Source organism: Ambystoma mexicanum, chromosome 9 (assembly GCF_040938575.1).
Source record: "Ambystoma mexicanum isolate Mex_15411 chromosome 9, UKY_AmexF1_1, whole genome shotgun sequence".
Classification (NCBI taxonomy): Eukaryota; Metazoa; Chordata; class Amphibia; order Caudata; family Ambystomatidae; genus Ambystoma; species Ambystoma mexicanum.
In genome coordinates this window covers 260,612,066-260,627,340 of record NC_090931.1, presented here as the reverse complement: position 1 = coordinate 260,627,340, position 15,275 = coordinate 260,612,066, and the positions used below count along the sequence as shown (strand labels likewise).

Genomic DNA, 15,275 nt, shown 5'->3' with positions numbered 1-15,275 from the left:
GCAAACTTTGTTGAGTGGAGGCACTGGTAATTGGTTGTAACCAATGGTTTCTTTTTTCTAGGTTGTTGGAAATAACTTAGCAACTCTTGATTCGTTCTCACATGTGAGGGTTTTTTGTTGTTACATTAGTATAATAGGCAGCACATTATGAAGTACTGGGTGCTTGTGAGAGGGGAGCCAAATCGTGATTAGACCAGGCCCTACACACGGACCCCACCAGGACCACACGTGTTCACGACCATCCAGGCCCTTGCATCTGCAGATTCACCCCCATGCGCCACATTAGTACAGCACGTTTCACCCCCTCCACACCACGTACAACTGTGACACTGATCACTCCCCCCTCTACTTACCCTAGTGGGCAAGCCTCCCGCCCACTATGCGTTCATTCCCGCTGACTCAAACCAGCTGATGCAGCCGGATCACCTTACCCACCAGATTGGCTATCCAGCCCATCAACAAGAATGGACATTGCTCCACGCGTCAGGCCAGAAACTCTTAAGAAGGACCACTAACTACTTGCTCTCTGCGTTGCACCTACTTTGGCTAACCCAGTCCCTTCCGCATTGGGCCGGTGGTAATAGCGCTGAAAATCAACAAAATCGCAGTGGATTTGACCCCAGCTCAGAGCTGGGGGGTAAATCCGCCAAGCCCGTGATTTGGTGGACCCTTAACTGCAGTGGTAATAGCATTACCGCCGCATTTAAGGGTTACCGCCAAACTCACGATGAAGCAGTGTATGTCTATTATGTACGACCTTGAACAGTTGCGCCGTTATGCATCCACAATGTCACCTCACCACAGTACCCACGCACAGCCTTGACAAAGACTTCGGTCCAAACACGTGTTGGCTCCCCTCTCACAAGCACCCAGCACTTCATGATATGCTGCCTGTTATACTAATGTAACAACAATAAACCCTCACATGTGAGAACGAATCAAGAGTTGCTACGTTATTTCCAGCAACCTAGAAACAAGAAACCATTGGTTATAACCAACGACCAGCGCCTCCAATCAACAAGGTTCACCCACCCTCTCTTTCTACAACCTCTGGGAACCTTGGAGCTTGGGTTCCCCGACAAACCACATTATAGGCTGCAGGACACATCGAACCAAAAATTCAACAATTAGATAGCGTAGGAGTCCGTCTTTTTCTCCACACTCTAGAGCCTTACCTTACCCAAGGCTACTGAAGTCTGGTGCTGTCTAACATACTCAGGGGTCTGTGACAAGCGAACCAGGGCTCTTTGAGCCCTGACAGGTGGAAGGACCAACTAAGTGACCAACATTATGACCTAGCAACCAATCAACCAAGACAAGGACAAAGTGTAGGAAGCACTTGAAAGCCCATGGACTGTGAGTGACTTTCATTTCACCACCAGGCTCTGGACCCCAAGGTTAGAGAGGGATGTATGTTCAATCTTGGTTTCTTTGATTGTTCCCCATTCTTACCACCAGCCCACCTTAAGTCCTTGGCTTAATTTTATTGTAAAATAAACCCTTTTGAATCTTGACTTATCTCTTGACATAGTTTTAGTATTGTATATTATACCGTTGACGAGATTGCAAGGTATTAATTTGGAAGGTTAGGGACATAGCTAAGAAGTGGGTGGTGATTGGTTGAAGATAGCATGGAGTGTCTCATGACGTGGAAGAGGCTGTTAGAAGGGGGGGGGGGTTCGTAGGATACACAATTGTCCAGAGCAATTAGATGATAATTATGTATGTACTTAATGGCGTATTGACCATGGAAGAGCAGAGGCTCATTCACATTTAAATAGGCATGCATGATACTAGATTTAATTATTATTTCGTTCTATATTAGTACAGTTGTATAGGCAGTATATTAAGTATTGTATAGTGTTCAATTCGTGTAATGTTGTGTTGTTAGTCTGTGTTTGTGTAGTTATTGGCTCGGTACATCTTATTGTCTACAGGGAAGCGTGATGTGAAATATCTGAGTCTTGTGATGTCAGTGATGTGTTGTCATGTTGGCATGTGTATCGCCATCAGAATGTACAGATAATTTGTTTACAGTTGTAAGAGGCAGTGAAAGCAAGCTGTGTTACTGCAAAGTATTGTGCCACATGTTCTCTAGCAAGTACACCAATGGCAAAGATGAGTGGTGAAGGGAAGACATGCGGCCTAGCAGTTACTTTCTTGAGCTTGGAACCTAAAGATGTAGCTTCTAAACCCAACTTCGGCACTTGATCCAAATTGTACAATTCTGAAAAAATCTCTTTCACCAGTGCTTCAAACTGTAAATGTATGTATCACAAATTTATAAAAATGAACTAAACAGTGGCTTTCAGTAATCATGAATTAAACTTTCCCCGCCCAAGTCAGCAGCAGTAGGTCACCAGTTCCAAGAGACACATTGTGTAGTATCTTCTATGTAAGCATTTTCACTTACGCACTCATCAAATTCTTACTAGTGTAGTATTCTTTTAGCTGGGCTCCCTACCCAAACTGTTCTAAGTACATCATATCATGTTTGATGATGTTCTTGCTCACTGTTGCATAGTGGATGTGAAATGAAGAGCAAAGACCAACCTTCATTGCCCTAGTGCCCTACCTCCCATTCTCGCCACATCTCAGCTGTGTTCAGAGCTGTTTCAGGTTCAGCCATTCATCGGTATCGAAGAAATACTCAGACGCATCGTCTCTGCGGTCCCATGCCAGATAGAATTGATGATGCAGTCCAATTTTGAATTGAATGTGGTATTATGTTTATTTGAAGCATTGTAATTTGCGATATTCCAATATTTCCTTGGATAAATGTACACTATATATTTTTAGTAAACATGATGCTAACATTGTCAAACTGCAAACATTGTCCTAACATTTCCACAGCCACCTATCGCAAGTGTCCCTTTGTGTGCAAAGCCGCTCCAAAATTTGAAAATGATCCCAGAATATTCTTTGGCATTACAAACAAAAAAATCAATTGGAGTTACTCCACTTGGGGACAATTTACTTGTAGAACCTGCACATATTTTATAGACTGATATTCAGTGAACAACTATTTTTCTAAATTTTATTTACTCTTACCTTCATGTCTTTTTGATATTTACTCCACACTTCTTTTGTCAAACCTCCAGAGGCATCTGATGGCTTGTCCTGGTGAACAATCGAGTGATTGACTAGAGCCGAAAGATGTGTTCTTACTGTGGATAAGTGGCGGCAGTAGGCAAGCCCTAGGTATCAGAACAGAGTAAGAAAATCCACATCAGAGCAGGCCAGTGTGAAGATATTACACATAAATGTAATAAGCAAGTAGATATTACACTGCCACTGTAGATTTAAAATCCAATAGTGTTATCACAAACCTGTTAGAAAGCATTTAGACTGAGAAATATTTCTGATGTGTTGGCATCCCTAAGTGGGCACAAAGAGACATTGATGATGTGAAGCTGGTGAAGGCATTACTGCGTCCTGAGTTCTGAGGGTCTCAGCAGGATTACGCCCCTGCTAATGCCATTGTGGTAACCGTAATTTCTGCATGCTGTGAAAAAGTCCCTTGCCGGATTCAGGCAAAGCCTTATATGTGATCAACGGATTTAGGTACCTTTCTAATTGACAGGATGATACACCCACCAATGGTATGGGGAGGATCCCATTGTCATCCTCATTTAGTCTCTGTCATAAGGCGGAGCCAGCCCATTAAGAAGACGATATGATAGCACCGGAAACTTAGCATTTTGCACTACTCTTTTAGTCTGCAGTTTGTAAATGGCTCCAAAGCACTACCTGCTTCGGTTGGGGGGATCCGTCCCAGTGTTGGGGGGGGGGGCGCATCCCCTTACTGAACAGACCTTGCATGATGGAAATGGAGCAAGAAGCACAAAAGCACATGGCAAATTAGACTGTGAAGGAGATGTATGGCTTTAGGAAGGCAAGGCAGTGGGGAGGCTATAGACAGAAGTGGGGCTATACATCTGCTGCCAGTGCAGGCTGCAGTAGAACACAAAGTCAGTATGTACTCTCCAGAGCCAGAGGATGAGGTATTCAATGATGTTCTCACGTTTTGGCTTCACACTGAGCCTGGCCAAAGTAACACCAACCTGCTCCATCTCCACCAGTAAGGGTGCCATCTTCAACAGCCACCTGCAATGGCCCTTACAGATTGCCATTTCCCTCCCACCACTTTACCTCAGCCGAGAAAGAGGGCACAGAGGGGTTCGATGGCAATTTCAAGACATATAAATAACCTCTGTGTTAGGTGGTGTCAGGATTAGTCAGGCGAGTACAAAGGCAGCGAATATGGCAAGGGAAATGTGCACTAAATCACACAGTGAATAGCTTCGGATTAAACTACGTGCACACAGGAACAACGACTCATGTATGCTAGAACCCAGGAGTGCAAATAGAGTGTGACAACAAAACCAATATATGAAAAGGGATGTGGGGTAAGCACCTGACCGCGAGGAAAGTCGGCAAGCGCCTTACCCCCAATTGCTGTTACAGGTACTGACAGCGCTAAACCCACGTGGAGGGCAAGCAATGACAGGATCTGTGAACTAACACTCTTGATGGTATTAAATAAGGGAACTAAAGAACTGTACTCACGAGGACGAGATAAACCTCTTGAATGTCAGCTAGCCCACGAATCCTGTTGATGAAACTGGGACCCAGAAAGGCTAGAACAGCAATGGGAGGAAAACTAAATACCTAAATTGGAATAGTGATTACAAATTAGTGAGGAAAACATAAGCATTCACACAGGAGCTAGCTACAACCGCACACCACACCTAATAATCAAATGGGAAATAAATGCAGAAGTGCAATGGAAAACCTGGAATGGATCCCAATAGAAAGTAAGGATCAGGAGCAGGGAAAAACGAAATAACCAATGCAAACTTCTCCCTACCCCTCTAAGGAAAAGACAGGAAGCTAATCTAAGAGGAAGGCTAAGGCATACGGGTTAACAGCAGCAAAGGACAGAGTCAAAGAAATATAGAACACAGACAAACTGGGCTGCATCTAAAAGGGGAAAGCACTGAGAAATGCTGCCTGCAAACAGAGGAAGACAAAAAGGGAATCAAGGGAGCAGAAATCAATTAGCGCATGAATCCGAGATTCAGGGCGGAGGAACAAGAAAACAGGAACTAGGAACTAGTTACAAAGGCAAGGAACAAGGAACAAGGGACTAGTCACAACAGGAACACTGCAAACGATGACCAGCGCTGGACTGAAGTAAGACTGAGGCTTTTAAAGCTGCTTAACGAGCACACGCCTCAGGTGTGCTGATTGCTGCACCTGCAGCCACAGCTGTTACCTATCCTCCACCAACCTTGTCCTGCAAGGGTGGAGGTGGAGCAGTGGGCCAGGCATTCTGGGAAGCATAGTCATTTGGTTAAAGAAGCATGCTGGCTGCCAAAAACCTGGAATGGATCCGGAAGGGAAGTAGCTTGGAAAATAGGGATTTAGCGCTCCCAATTCATCACAGCACTGTAGCATAAGGTTCGGAGGAAAGGTCCAGTAGGGAATAAACCCCAAATCATGCCCCCAAGTGGTGGGAACGGGAGCGAAGGGAGCGAGTCGTGACAGTATACCCCCTCCTACGGCCGTCTTCGGGTGCCCGCCACCCGCACGAGACATCTTCTTTCCATGATGGGAGTGCTTTTTCTTTGGAGGTGGCACTGATGGAAATGGCGGCCTGTGGGCAAAGGCAGATGGACTTCCATGATAGGAGTGCTTTGTCTTTGGAGGTGGTACTGATGGAAACGGTGGCTTCTGGTGAGGAAGAGACTCATGGTTCGAAGAAAGGCATGAAGGACTTGCAGGACCTGAAGCAGAGTTGGAAGGTCCAGGAAGCTCAGTCACTGAGAGTGGACCCTTATAAGTCTTTGAGGAGGGAGGCAGGCTGGTGCAACATGCCTTAGACAATGGTAGAAGCCCTGTTAGCCTTTCTGCCGAGAGTGGACATGCGGGAGGTGAGGAAATTGCTGGCTTCAGGAAAGGTTTATGTTCAGCCATTAGAGAAGGTGGCGGCTGAGGTAGAGGTTCAGATTTTCTTCTGTCATCCATCTGGGAAAAGGCTTGTGGTTGAAAGTGACTAAGGTTTGACTGCACATGTTCTACGCCTTGGAGACCTGAAAGTCCAATGGGTTGTACAAGGCTGGTACTCCTGGTGACAGTCGTGTAACCACCTTGTTGCACGTGGGATACAACAGCAGGGACGTTTGGCATACTGATAGGAGTGATAGACGCAGTACTTGGTATTTCAGGCACACTCGCAGAAGGAGCAATAACAAACACATTTTGAACTGCAGCAGTCATTCCCTTCCTTTGGCTACTAGCACCCAACTGGTGCTTCTTGGCGGAATTCTGTTGCACAAGTCCTGTAGGTAATACGCCGGTCTGCCCCACCCCCTGTGCACACCCAGGTGAGTGGTTCTGACTCACCACTTGGTCCAGCTTGATGACTCTGAAGCGGGAGCTGGCAAAAGTCTCAAACTCTGATGCTGCATTTTTAGGAGGCTCTGATGCTAAAGTGAAGCAGTTGGGAGAATTGTCTTGTGGAAAAGGCAGGCATTCTGGTGCTCCTCCTGAAGCAAAAGAAAGGCAAGCTAGACGTTCATCGACAGCAAATGGTTGGGATTCAGGAGGAATCGCTGGAGCAGAAGAAAATACAGCAGGATCTGATGGTGTAGACAGGTATACCTCTGATATTGGCAGCGAGGCTAAGCAGGATACAGGCGTCTCATGAACTGAAGGCAAATACTCAGTATACTCCGGGACTGAAGACATGCACTTTTGATGGACTACCGGAGGCTCTAAAGCTGAAGGATGATCTGGAGGATGAGTCACTGCAGCTGAAGACAGGCAGGCCAGGGGAAACCTTGAGGCTGAAGGCATGCAAGCTGAAGCAGTCTCGGTTGCTGGATACAAACATGTCCAGGTCTTTGGGACTGGCTCTTGAGTAAATGGCAGACATGGCAGCGGTTCATTGGTTGAAGACACGTGTGCCAAAGATGACTGCAGGGCTGTGGATTAGATCATAGAAGAGTCAATGGTTGTAGGAGGACAGACAGAAGTCTCAGAAGTTGACAGACACATTGGTGGCTCAGGAATGGAGGGCACCTTTAGGGCAGTAGACTCCTTGGCACCAGTAACCAAAGACTGAGCTGTACCCTTGCAGTCCCTTTCTTTAGTGGGTGGCACAGAGTCTCTTTCTTTGTAGAAGTCAAAATCAACCAGTGGAATCACCATAGTAAAGTCTCTGTTAATCAGGATTTCGTCAATTGTCCATTCCTCTGTTTTAGCTTCTGAAAGAGGCAGATTAACAATCAACAGTTCAGGAATCGCCTGCCGGTTTTTTGGTTCTGTATACTGTGGAATGAGTCCATCAGAACATGAAATCTGCACTGTCTCTGACTGTTCGTATTGATCAGAATTGGCAGAAGGAAGAGTGAACCCAGAGGTAACATTGTTTTCCACATCAGCTTTAACATCTACTTCAGTCTCAGCAGCTGTATCAAGAGCAGGGCCTAAGCCTACTGTAGTGACTGAATCTGTGTATGCCACCATTGTGGATTGTGTTTGGAAATCAGAAGCTAGTATGTGTGCTAGCTCGGAATTATGACAAACTGCTACACAGGAAATTTTAGGTAAAGGAGTGGCTTGTAAATCTTCAGCTAACTGCAATCCCTGACAAACAGCAGAACAATTGTTAGAAACTGTGCCCAGATTAAGCGCTGTGCTAGACGAAAGACCTTCACTCCCAATAGATCTAACATATTGACAAATATCATGGTTTACCAAAGTCTCTGCACTCAGGGGCTGAACAGTGTTCACTTCCTCAACATCAACAGATAAAGTCTGAGGTGCATTCAGTAAAGAGTGCAAGGTTTTATTCTCCTCTTGTAAAGAAATGAATTCTTGTCTTAACTCCTCAAGCTTAGCTCTTAGCATGCCCTGCATTAACTGTACATCACTATCAGTAGGCACAGGGGGAGGCATAGTGGCATCAGGGCTGGATCCTGCACTAGCAAGCTGGATGTGCACCGATTGTACATTGTCCTCTACTGCTTGCAGGTTCTGTGATTTATAGTTTCTCTTACCAACTTGGTCTGTGTTTCCCTTAAGCAAACTATTGACATTAGACCTCTTGGCATTAGGGACTACAGTATGTACCTGTGCAAAGGAGTATGCTTTAGACTGAGGGTAGAAAACAGAAGTTATGCAAGGAACCCCTCCATTCTTTATGTTTGTACCATGAAACTGTTCTATCTGAGGTGAAGCACAACTGGAATCATGGGGTTCAACAACAGAGGTACTCTTGTATAATAAGTCTAACAGTGTGTTGTTTTCTGCGGCTAAGGCTTGCGCTGACATAGAATCGGGATCAAAACAAAAGACAGAAATAGGATCAGGCAATGTAGGATGTGCCATCCTATGGGAAAAATACTTTGCACGTAAATGCCCATTCGTGACAAGGAGTTCATTTAAGTCAGGACTAGTGATTTGATTGTCACAGGTAAATGTAGGGGAAGCTTTCTGTACAAACTTGTTAGAGGCCTTGCTGCCTTTCTTTCTTAAACTTGCCATATTCAATGGGAATTTTGGGCTGGTCATTCTGTCAGGATTAGTCAGGCGAGTACAAAGGCAGCGAATATGGCAAGGGAAATGTGCACTAAATCACACAGTGAATAGCTTCGAATTAAACTACGTGCACACAGGAACAACGACTCATGTATGCTAGAACCCAGGAGTGCAAATAGAGTGTGACAACAAAACCAATATATGAAAAGGGATGTGGGGTAAGCACCTGACCGCGAGGAAAGTCGGCAAGCGCCTTACCCCCAATTGCTGTTACAGGTACTGACAGCGCTAAACCCACGTGGAGGGCAAGCAATGACAGGATCTGTGAACTAACACTCTTGATGGTATTAAATAAGGGAACTAAAGAACTGTACTCACGAGGACGAGATAAACCTCTTGAATGTCAGCTAGCCCACGAATCCTGTTGATGAAACTGGGACCCAGAAAGGCTAGAACAGCAATGGGAGGAAAACTAAATACCTAAGTTGGAATAGTGATTACAAATTAGTGAGGAAAACATAAGCATTCACACAGGAGCTAGCTACAACCGCACACCACACCTAATAATCAAATGGGAAATAAATGCAGAAGTGCAATGGAAAACCTGGAATGGATCCCAATAGAAAGTAAGGATCAGGAGCAGGGAAAAACGAAATAACCAATGCAAACTTCTCCCTACCCCTCTAAGGAAAAGACAGGAAGCTAATCTAAGAGGAAGGCTAAGGCATACGGGTTAACAGCAGCAAAGGACAGAGTCAAAGAAATATAGAACACAGACAAACTGGGCTGCATCTAAAAGGGGAAAGCACTGAGAAATGCTGCCTGCAAACAGAGGAAGACAAAAAGGGAATCAAGGGAGCAGAAATCAATTAGCGCATGAATCCGAGATTCAGGGCGGAGGAACAAGAAAACAGGAACTAGGTACAAAGGCAAGGAACAAGGGACTAGTCACAACAGGAACACTGCAAACGATGACCAGCGCTGGACTGAAGTAAGACTGAGGCTTTTAAAGCTGCTTAACGAGCACACGCCTCAGGTGTGCTGATTGCTGCACCTGCAGCCACAGCTGTTACCTATCCTCCACCCAACCTTGTCCTGCAATGGTGGAGGTGGAGCAGTGGGCCAGGCATTCTGGGAAGCATAGTCATTTGGTTAAAGAAGCATGCTGGCTGCCAAAAACCTGGAATGGATCCGGAAGGGAAGTAGCTTGGAAAATAGGGATTTAGCGCTCCCAATTCATCACAGCACTGTAGCATAAGGTCCAGTAGGGAATAAACCCCAAATCATGCCCCCAAGTGGTGGGAACGGGAGCGAAGGGAGCGAGTCGTGACAGGTGGTGGGGATTATAAGTTTTGAAAAATAAACATCACTTCAACATGGCCGAGTAACCTTGGGTTTGTGGAGGGGTCAAGCCCTAAAAATTAAAGTGGGGGGACTTATCGACAAACGCAATGTGATGTGACATCACCAGAAATTAGGATATCAAGGTGAGATATGCACATTTCATTAACTTGGCTTTGCATAACCACCCAAATTGCACTGAATGAATGGCATTTTCCTTTCATAAAATCAACACAGACACAAAACCAAGAGAGGAATTTTTTCTTCTAATAGTGTTTTTGAAAACGTTAAAAGGTATGCATGTTTTAAACTCCAAGAACCACTACAAATGTTTTCCCTGGAACTTGCAGTACCGAAATTTGACATTTTCACCTTTAGCTGTTTATTATTTTTCCTCAGGTTATGTAGTGCAGTGGTGAAGTGTACGGCCGCATACCTGACGATCCGGTCCCCGAGGTCGGCCTTAATTCATTAATTCAAAGAGGACATTCAATGTTTCTTATTTTAGCTGGGGGGACTGAGTCCAGGCTCTGAAAAAAGTGGGTGGACTCTGTCCTGTCCCCCCACGTGTACCTTCAACTTCAGCCCTGGGTTTGTGTTTGATCCAAAAGGGAGAGCCCAAGTTCGATCAGTGGAAGTTAGCACTGCAAGGACCTAGATAGCAACTGGTGTTGAGAGGCTGATGACAGGCCAAGAGAAAGGAGCAGTGGTTTTGGTGGTTTAATGCGTGTTGGTAGGAAGCTTTCTGCTGTATGTGATGGTTCATTGTATGAGTAGTGGTACAAGGCGTAGAGAGATAGGGATGTGAGTTGGCTAGAATAGAAGGGTAAATGGTTAAGTGAGAGGGAACCATTGGGTTCAGAATGGATGGTCCTCTTTTGTTGGAATACTTGGTTGTCATCTCTGAGGATTTTCTACTCCACTGAAAGGGTGCAGAGAGGTTGACTCAAAGTATGTCCCCTGGTTGATGTGTTGTATATTGGCTCGTTTCAAGTTCATGACAGTATTGACTTGATTACATTTGAAGTCTGCAGATCGTCAAACCAAATGAGTCCTGTCTCCCATAGTCCTTGGCCAATGAGTTGAATGTAGATACATGATATGTTTGTGTAATTAGTAGTTACAGAGGTTACGTCTGACTAATGTTACTGAGATTGATTGTCTGGTGGTTGAGGTTTTTGTGCTGGTCTGATTCTGGTGTAAGTTGATTACCAAGCATTACTTGGATTTTCATCATCCATGAATCAACATGCATGTGGCCTGCGCTAAGATCCAGTGCCTTTGATGTGGATTTGTTTGTGAACTTGTGGCTGATTTGGGGACAATCTGCATAGTTGAATCATGTCAGGCTTGAGTTGGTAACATATTCACAAAGAGTGGTGGCAATCTGGATCCTTGGGGTACTCAACATGTGAGTTTGTAAGACCTGGATGGGGTCATGCATTTTTTTGTAAACCCTGTCGTGGAGAAATTAAGCGATCCAGTATAAAGCAGTTTCCTTTAATCCAATGTCCTCTAATATATTTAGCAGGATTTCCTATCTGATGGTATTAAAGGGAGGGGAGAGGTCCAGCACGATGAGTGTACTAGATGAATTGGCATCAATGCTGTTTTTCAGGATATCCCGTATAGAGCAGAGTGTAGATTTCTGTTCCTCTCAAGGTCTGAATATGTGTTCTGATTCATTGAGTAGGCTACATCTTTCAACATCTTCTCATAATTGTTTATTTTTAAAAAAACTCTCAATAATTTTAGCATTGAATTGTGTGTTAGAGATTGGTTGGTACTTGTTGGGTCATTGAGATCAGCCATGGGTTTTTGAGGAGAGGTTTGACCGAGGCTGTTTTGAAAGTGCTAGGAAACATGCCTTGTTCGACGGAAAAAATGTAAGAGATTTTGAAAGAAGGGGTTTGTTAGGGTTGGTTTGTTACTGGGTTACGAGATCTTCCATAGAGCCTGCTGGAGTGCTGATTATTGACCATACTTAGGAAGCCCAGAATCGAAGAAAGACGAAACACTGTGAGTACTGGAGTAGTTGGTTTTACTGGTGCTGTTTTCATTGTTGGAATGGTGGTATTTTTTGTTGTTGTTAAGATGGTCCTTGTTTTGCCCAATTTTGTTGCTGAAGTGTGCTGTAAGTGCAATTAGCTTTTTTGCGTTGATGATTTCTGCTCTGTAGATCTGGAGCTGTCAGTAGTAAGCCAATTTGCCTGTTGGTAAATCATTTCCTCTCCATTTTTTCTGAAGTCTCCAGAAGTTTCAAATTTGCACAAATGAAGCAAGTCGCCAAATGTATCATCCCCAAACTTAATCTTCTCAAGAAAGATTGAGAAGATTAAGTTTGGGGATGAAACATTTGGCTACTTGTTTCTTTTGTGCAAATTGGAAGGGCTTAATTGGGGCCATTATCTCAAGGGCTTAGAAATCCAGGAGTGAATTTTTGTGAGTAACTTGTTTTCAAGAATTTACTTTTTGAAAATAGCATGTTGTCAGGAAAAAGGTCACATACTGGTCTAGAATGTCCATGATTTAACCGAATCAGAAATGTTTGAGGGAGAAAAAAATGAAAGTAATTTGAACGAAAACATTTGTTTTCACTCCCCAGAACATTTCTGGTAACCTGCATCCCCCACCCCCTTACTTACCTTTTGGCGGCACACTTCGCTGTGTGCCACTGACTCCTCTATCTCCTCTATCCCTCTGCGACACTGGTTCCCTTCACTTACGTGCATGGGAATCGTGGTGCAGGGTCCCTTTGTACTTTAAAAAAAAAAGAAAAACAGACATAGCTGAGGACAACACTCTCCCCTCCTTTGCTACAATGTTACCTAGAGGTAGATATGTTCGAACTTTTCGTCAGTGTGTATTTTTCTGTGTTCAAACTTTTCGTGAGTGTGTATTTGTCGTACAGCTGAAATTAGAACAAATCTACCATTCGTTTTTTTTCTTTGGTGAATCACACAGATTCTGGTCTATATAACACAAATGGAGAAGGTGACATCCGTATTGTTCCTCTTCATCTCCAAGATGGGGCCTGATCTGTTCCACAAAACTTCATTGTATGGAACGCTCTAGTGGAGCTCAAGATGGCACCCATGAACGTTGCTGAGCCAGCAAACAGATCAGCATCAGGAACTGGATGTGAACACACACACAGTAAGGGTTATGCATCGCTTCTTCTGTAAGCCCAGACTCTACTTGTTACCTTACCTTACTTCTGCCTTCCTTCCTCCCATTTCCTGGCTTCTGCTTTTCTCTCTTCCCGCTCTTCCTTTTGCTACACTGTTATATCACTGTTGGAGTACTTGGAGAGTTGTCTTCATACACTGTTGTTGCTCACTCCTGTCATCCGTGGTGGCGTTATTGAAGGTCGCAATCAATGGATCTCGTTTAAGGGTTTTCTTCCCCAGAGGGTTTCCCTTCAGTGCATCCCATAGATTACACAGTACCCTGTTCAATACCAGGGATCCAGATATTCAACCGCATACATCAGTTCTATTGTGACATCATTCCGGTCAGTAATCGTGTTACTGTGACACATGCACAGTTGTATCTCCTTCCAAAGTTCAATTGATGTTAGAGGGGCATCTTTGGTAATGGCATTGCTTGGTGTAAATTCTGAAAAGGATGAAGAGGTGGTCTCCTAGGGGAAAGAACTCGGGATGAGACAATGGTGAAATTCTTGTTGCAGAGGACACTATCCAACGTGTTACCAGCTGTGTGGGTGTGTCTTTTAATTAGTTGCTTGAGGTGAAAGGCACCCGGTTTGAAGAGAGTGCTCTTCCAGGCAGATATTGAAACTTCGCTGTATGGTGAGGGGCACTTACAGTTCCAAATGACCAGTGACTGCATCTGCCAGCTTATCTGCAAAAGATGGGCTGTATGGTGATTGTTTATTTATGAAAATAAAGCTCAGCATGGACATGGTGGAGGCACAACAGAGACAAGTGATTTGCAGTGTGGGATGCCAAAATGGGACATTTTAAGCATGAGTACAATTCCCCTCTTGGTTTTTCTCTTCATGAGTTGAATCTTGTAGCCTTTGGGGGTGGCTTTGTATATAACTGTTATGAGAAATGTCCCTGCCTACCCTGTCAGTGGGGTGTCGGAAGGGCCCTGGGATGGCCCTGAGCTGGTGGATGCTGAATCTGGAGGAAGTAAACTGGGGATTCCCAGACAACCCCAAATGGGTCGGGGGCAGTGACAGGAGTCCTCACATCCCCAATATCAATGCAGACACCCAGAACCACCAAGGTAAGTGAAGGGGAGTCACACACCCTTAAAGAAACTCTATTTCCATAAAGGTGACCCACTTAGAGACCCAAACACACAGTGTAAAGTGTTTCCCTTTATGAAAACCCATGTTGAGGCAGTTCAAAGTCACTTACTAGCAATTCATATATTTCTCCATTTGGGCAGTGGAAAACATTGTCTATTGTGAATCATACTTGTGCAGTCTCAAGCAGCTCAGTGGTTAAAAAGTTGCATTTAGACAAAGTGAAACTGACCCGTGCTGTACACATGAAAATGAAGGTAAACAAAGACATTTCTCCTGCTTTGATGAACGCTGTGGGAGTTACAAAATTACAACTTTTCTGTGACAAAGGAATTCCATATATACCAGACCTCTTCAAATACTTACCAGAAGGTTTTCTGACTTGAAATTCATATGCTAAGCAGTAAGTAGTACACAGGGCAAAATAAGCAATGGAAGCAGAGGTCCAAGTGGCAAGGAAGGAGACCTCATACGTGTAATTCTAAAATTAAAGATGGCAGGAGGAGGTATGAGATGGTGCAACCTCACTCAGGAGGAGGAAGCTTACGTCAGGGACCATCACAAGATGAGTGGCCTGGGAACCAGGAACCTAGATCAGAGAAGTTTGCAGGCAATAGCTGAGCCCTTAAGCCTCTTCCGCAGACCCGGAAAAAGCAAAGATCCAATGGTACCTCTATTATTGAAGGAGACCTACAGACTTTCAGGCTCTGACAGGTTGGCCCTGGGTGGTGTGCACCACACGCAGAGGATGATGGTTCTAGGAGCTTGAAAACCTTCAACCTAAAGACAAGGGCAAACTAGACGCATTCAAGCGAATCCAGTACAAGTCATAAACTCTTTAAGAGTATTCGTTTTCATCAGTCGCTATTGGAGCATTGCTCTCTTACTTGGAGGTGCAATCTTCTGAGAACTCTGGAGTGTTTGATTCATCTTTGAAGCGAATGAGCACATTTTTCTTGAGGCCAGTTTGTCTTAGTTTTAGTGAAGGGGCCATCTGTTCCTAGTGCAGGGAGTTATCTGACAGGGTATCTTGAGATGAATGGCGCCAGTGATCTTTTAGGTGTTCTGCTATTTCTTGTTGATTGATTATTGGTGTTTTCTGTTCCTCTCC

The 15,275-nt window shown here is 44.5% G+C and overlaps 1 protein-coding gene across 4 annotated transcripts in view; it reads right to left on the bottom strand.

Annotated features, from left to right (window-relative positions):
- SGSM2 (small G protein signaling modulator 2) overlaps nt 1-15,275 on the bottom strand; it is a 1,574,436-nt gene that overhangs the window by 259,692 nt on the left and 1,299,469 nt on the right. For all 4 annotated transcript variants that reach the window (XM_069614582.1, XM_069614584.1, XM_069614583.1 and 1 more), the window contains one exon: nt 3,052-3,197. In XM_069614582.1, coding sequence (XP_069470683.1) covers nt 3,052-3,197 — 146 coding nt within the window. The remainder of the gene's footprint in view (nt 1-3,051; nt 3,198-15,275) is intronic.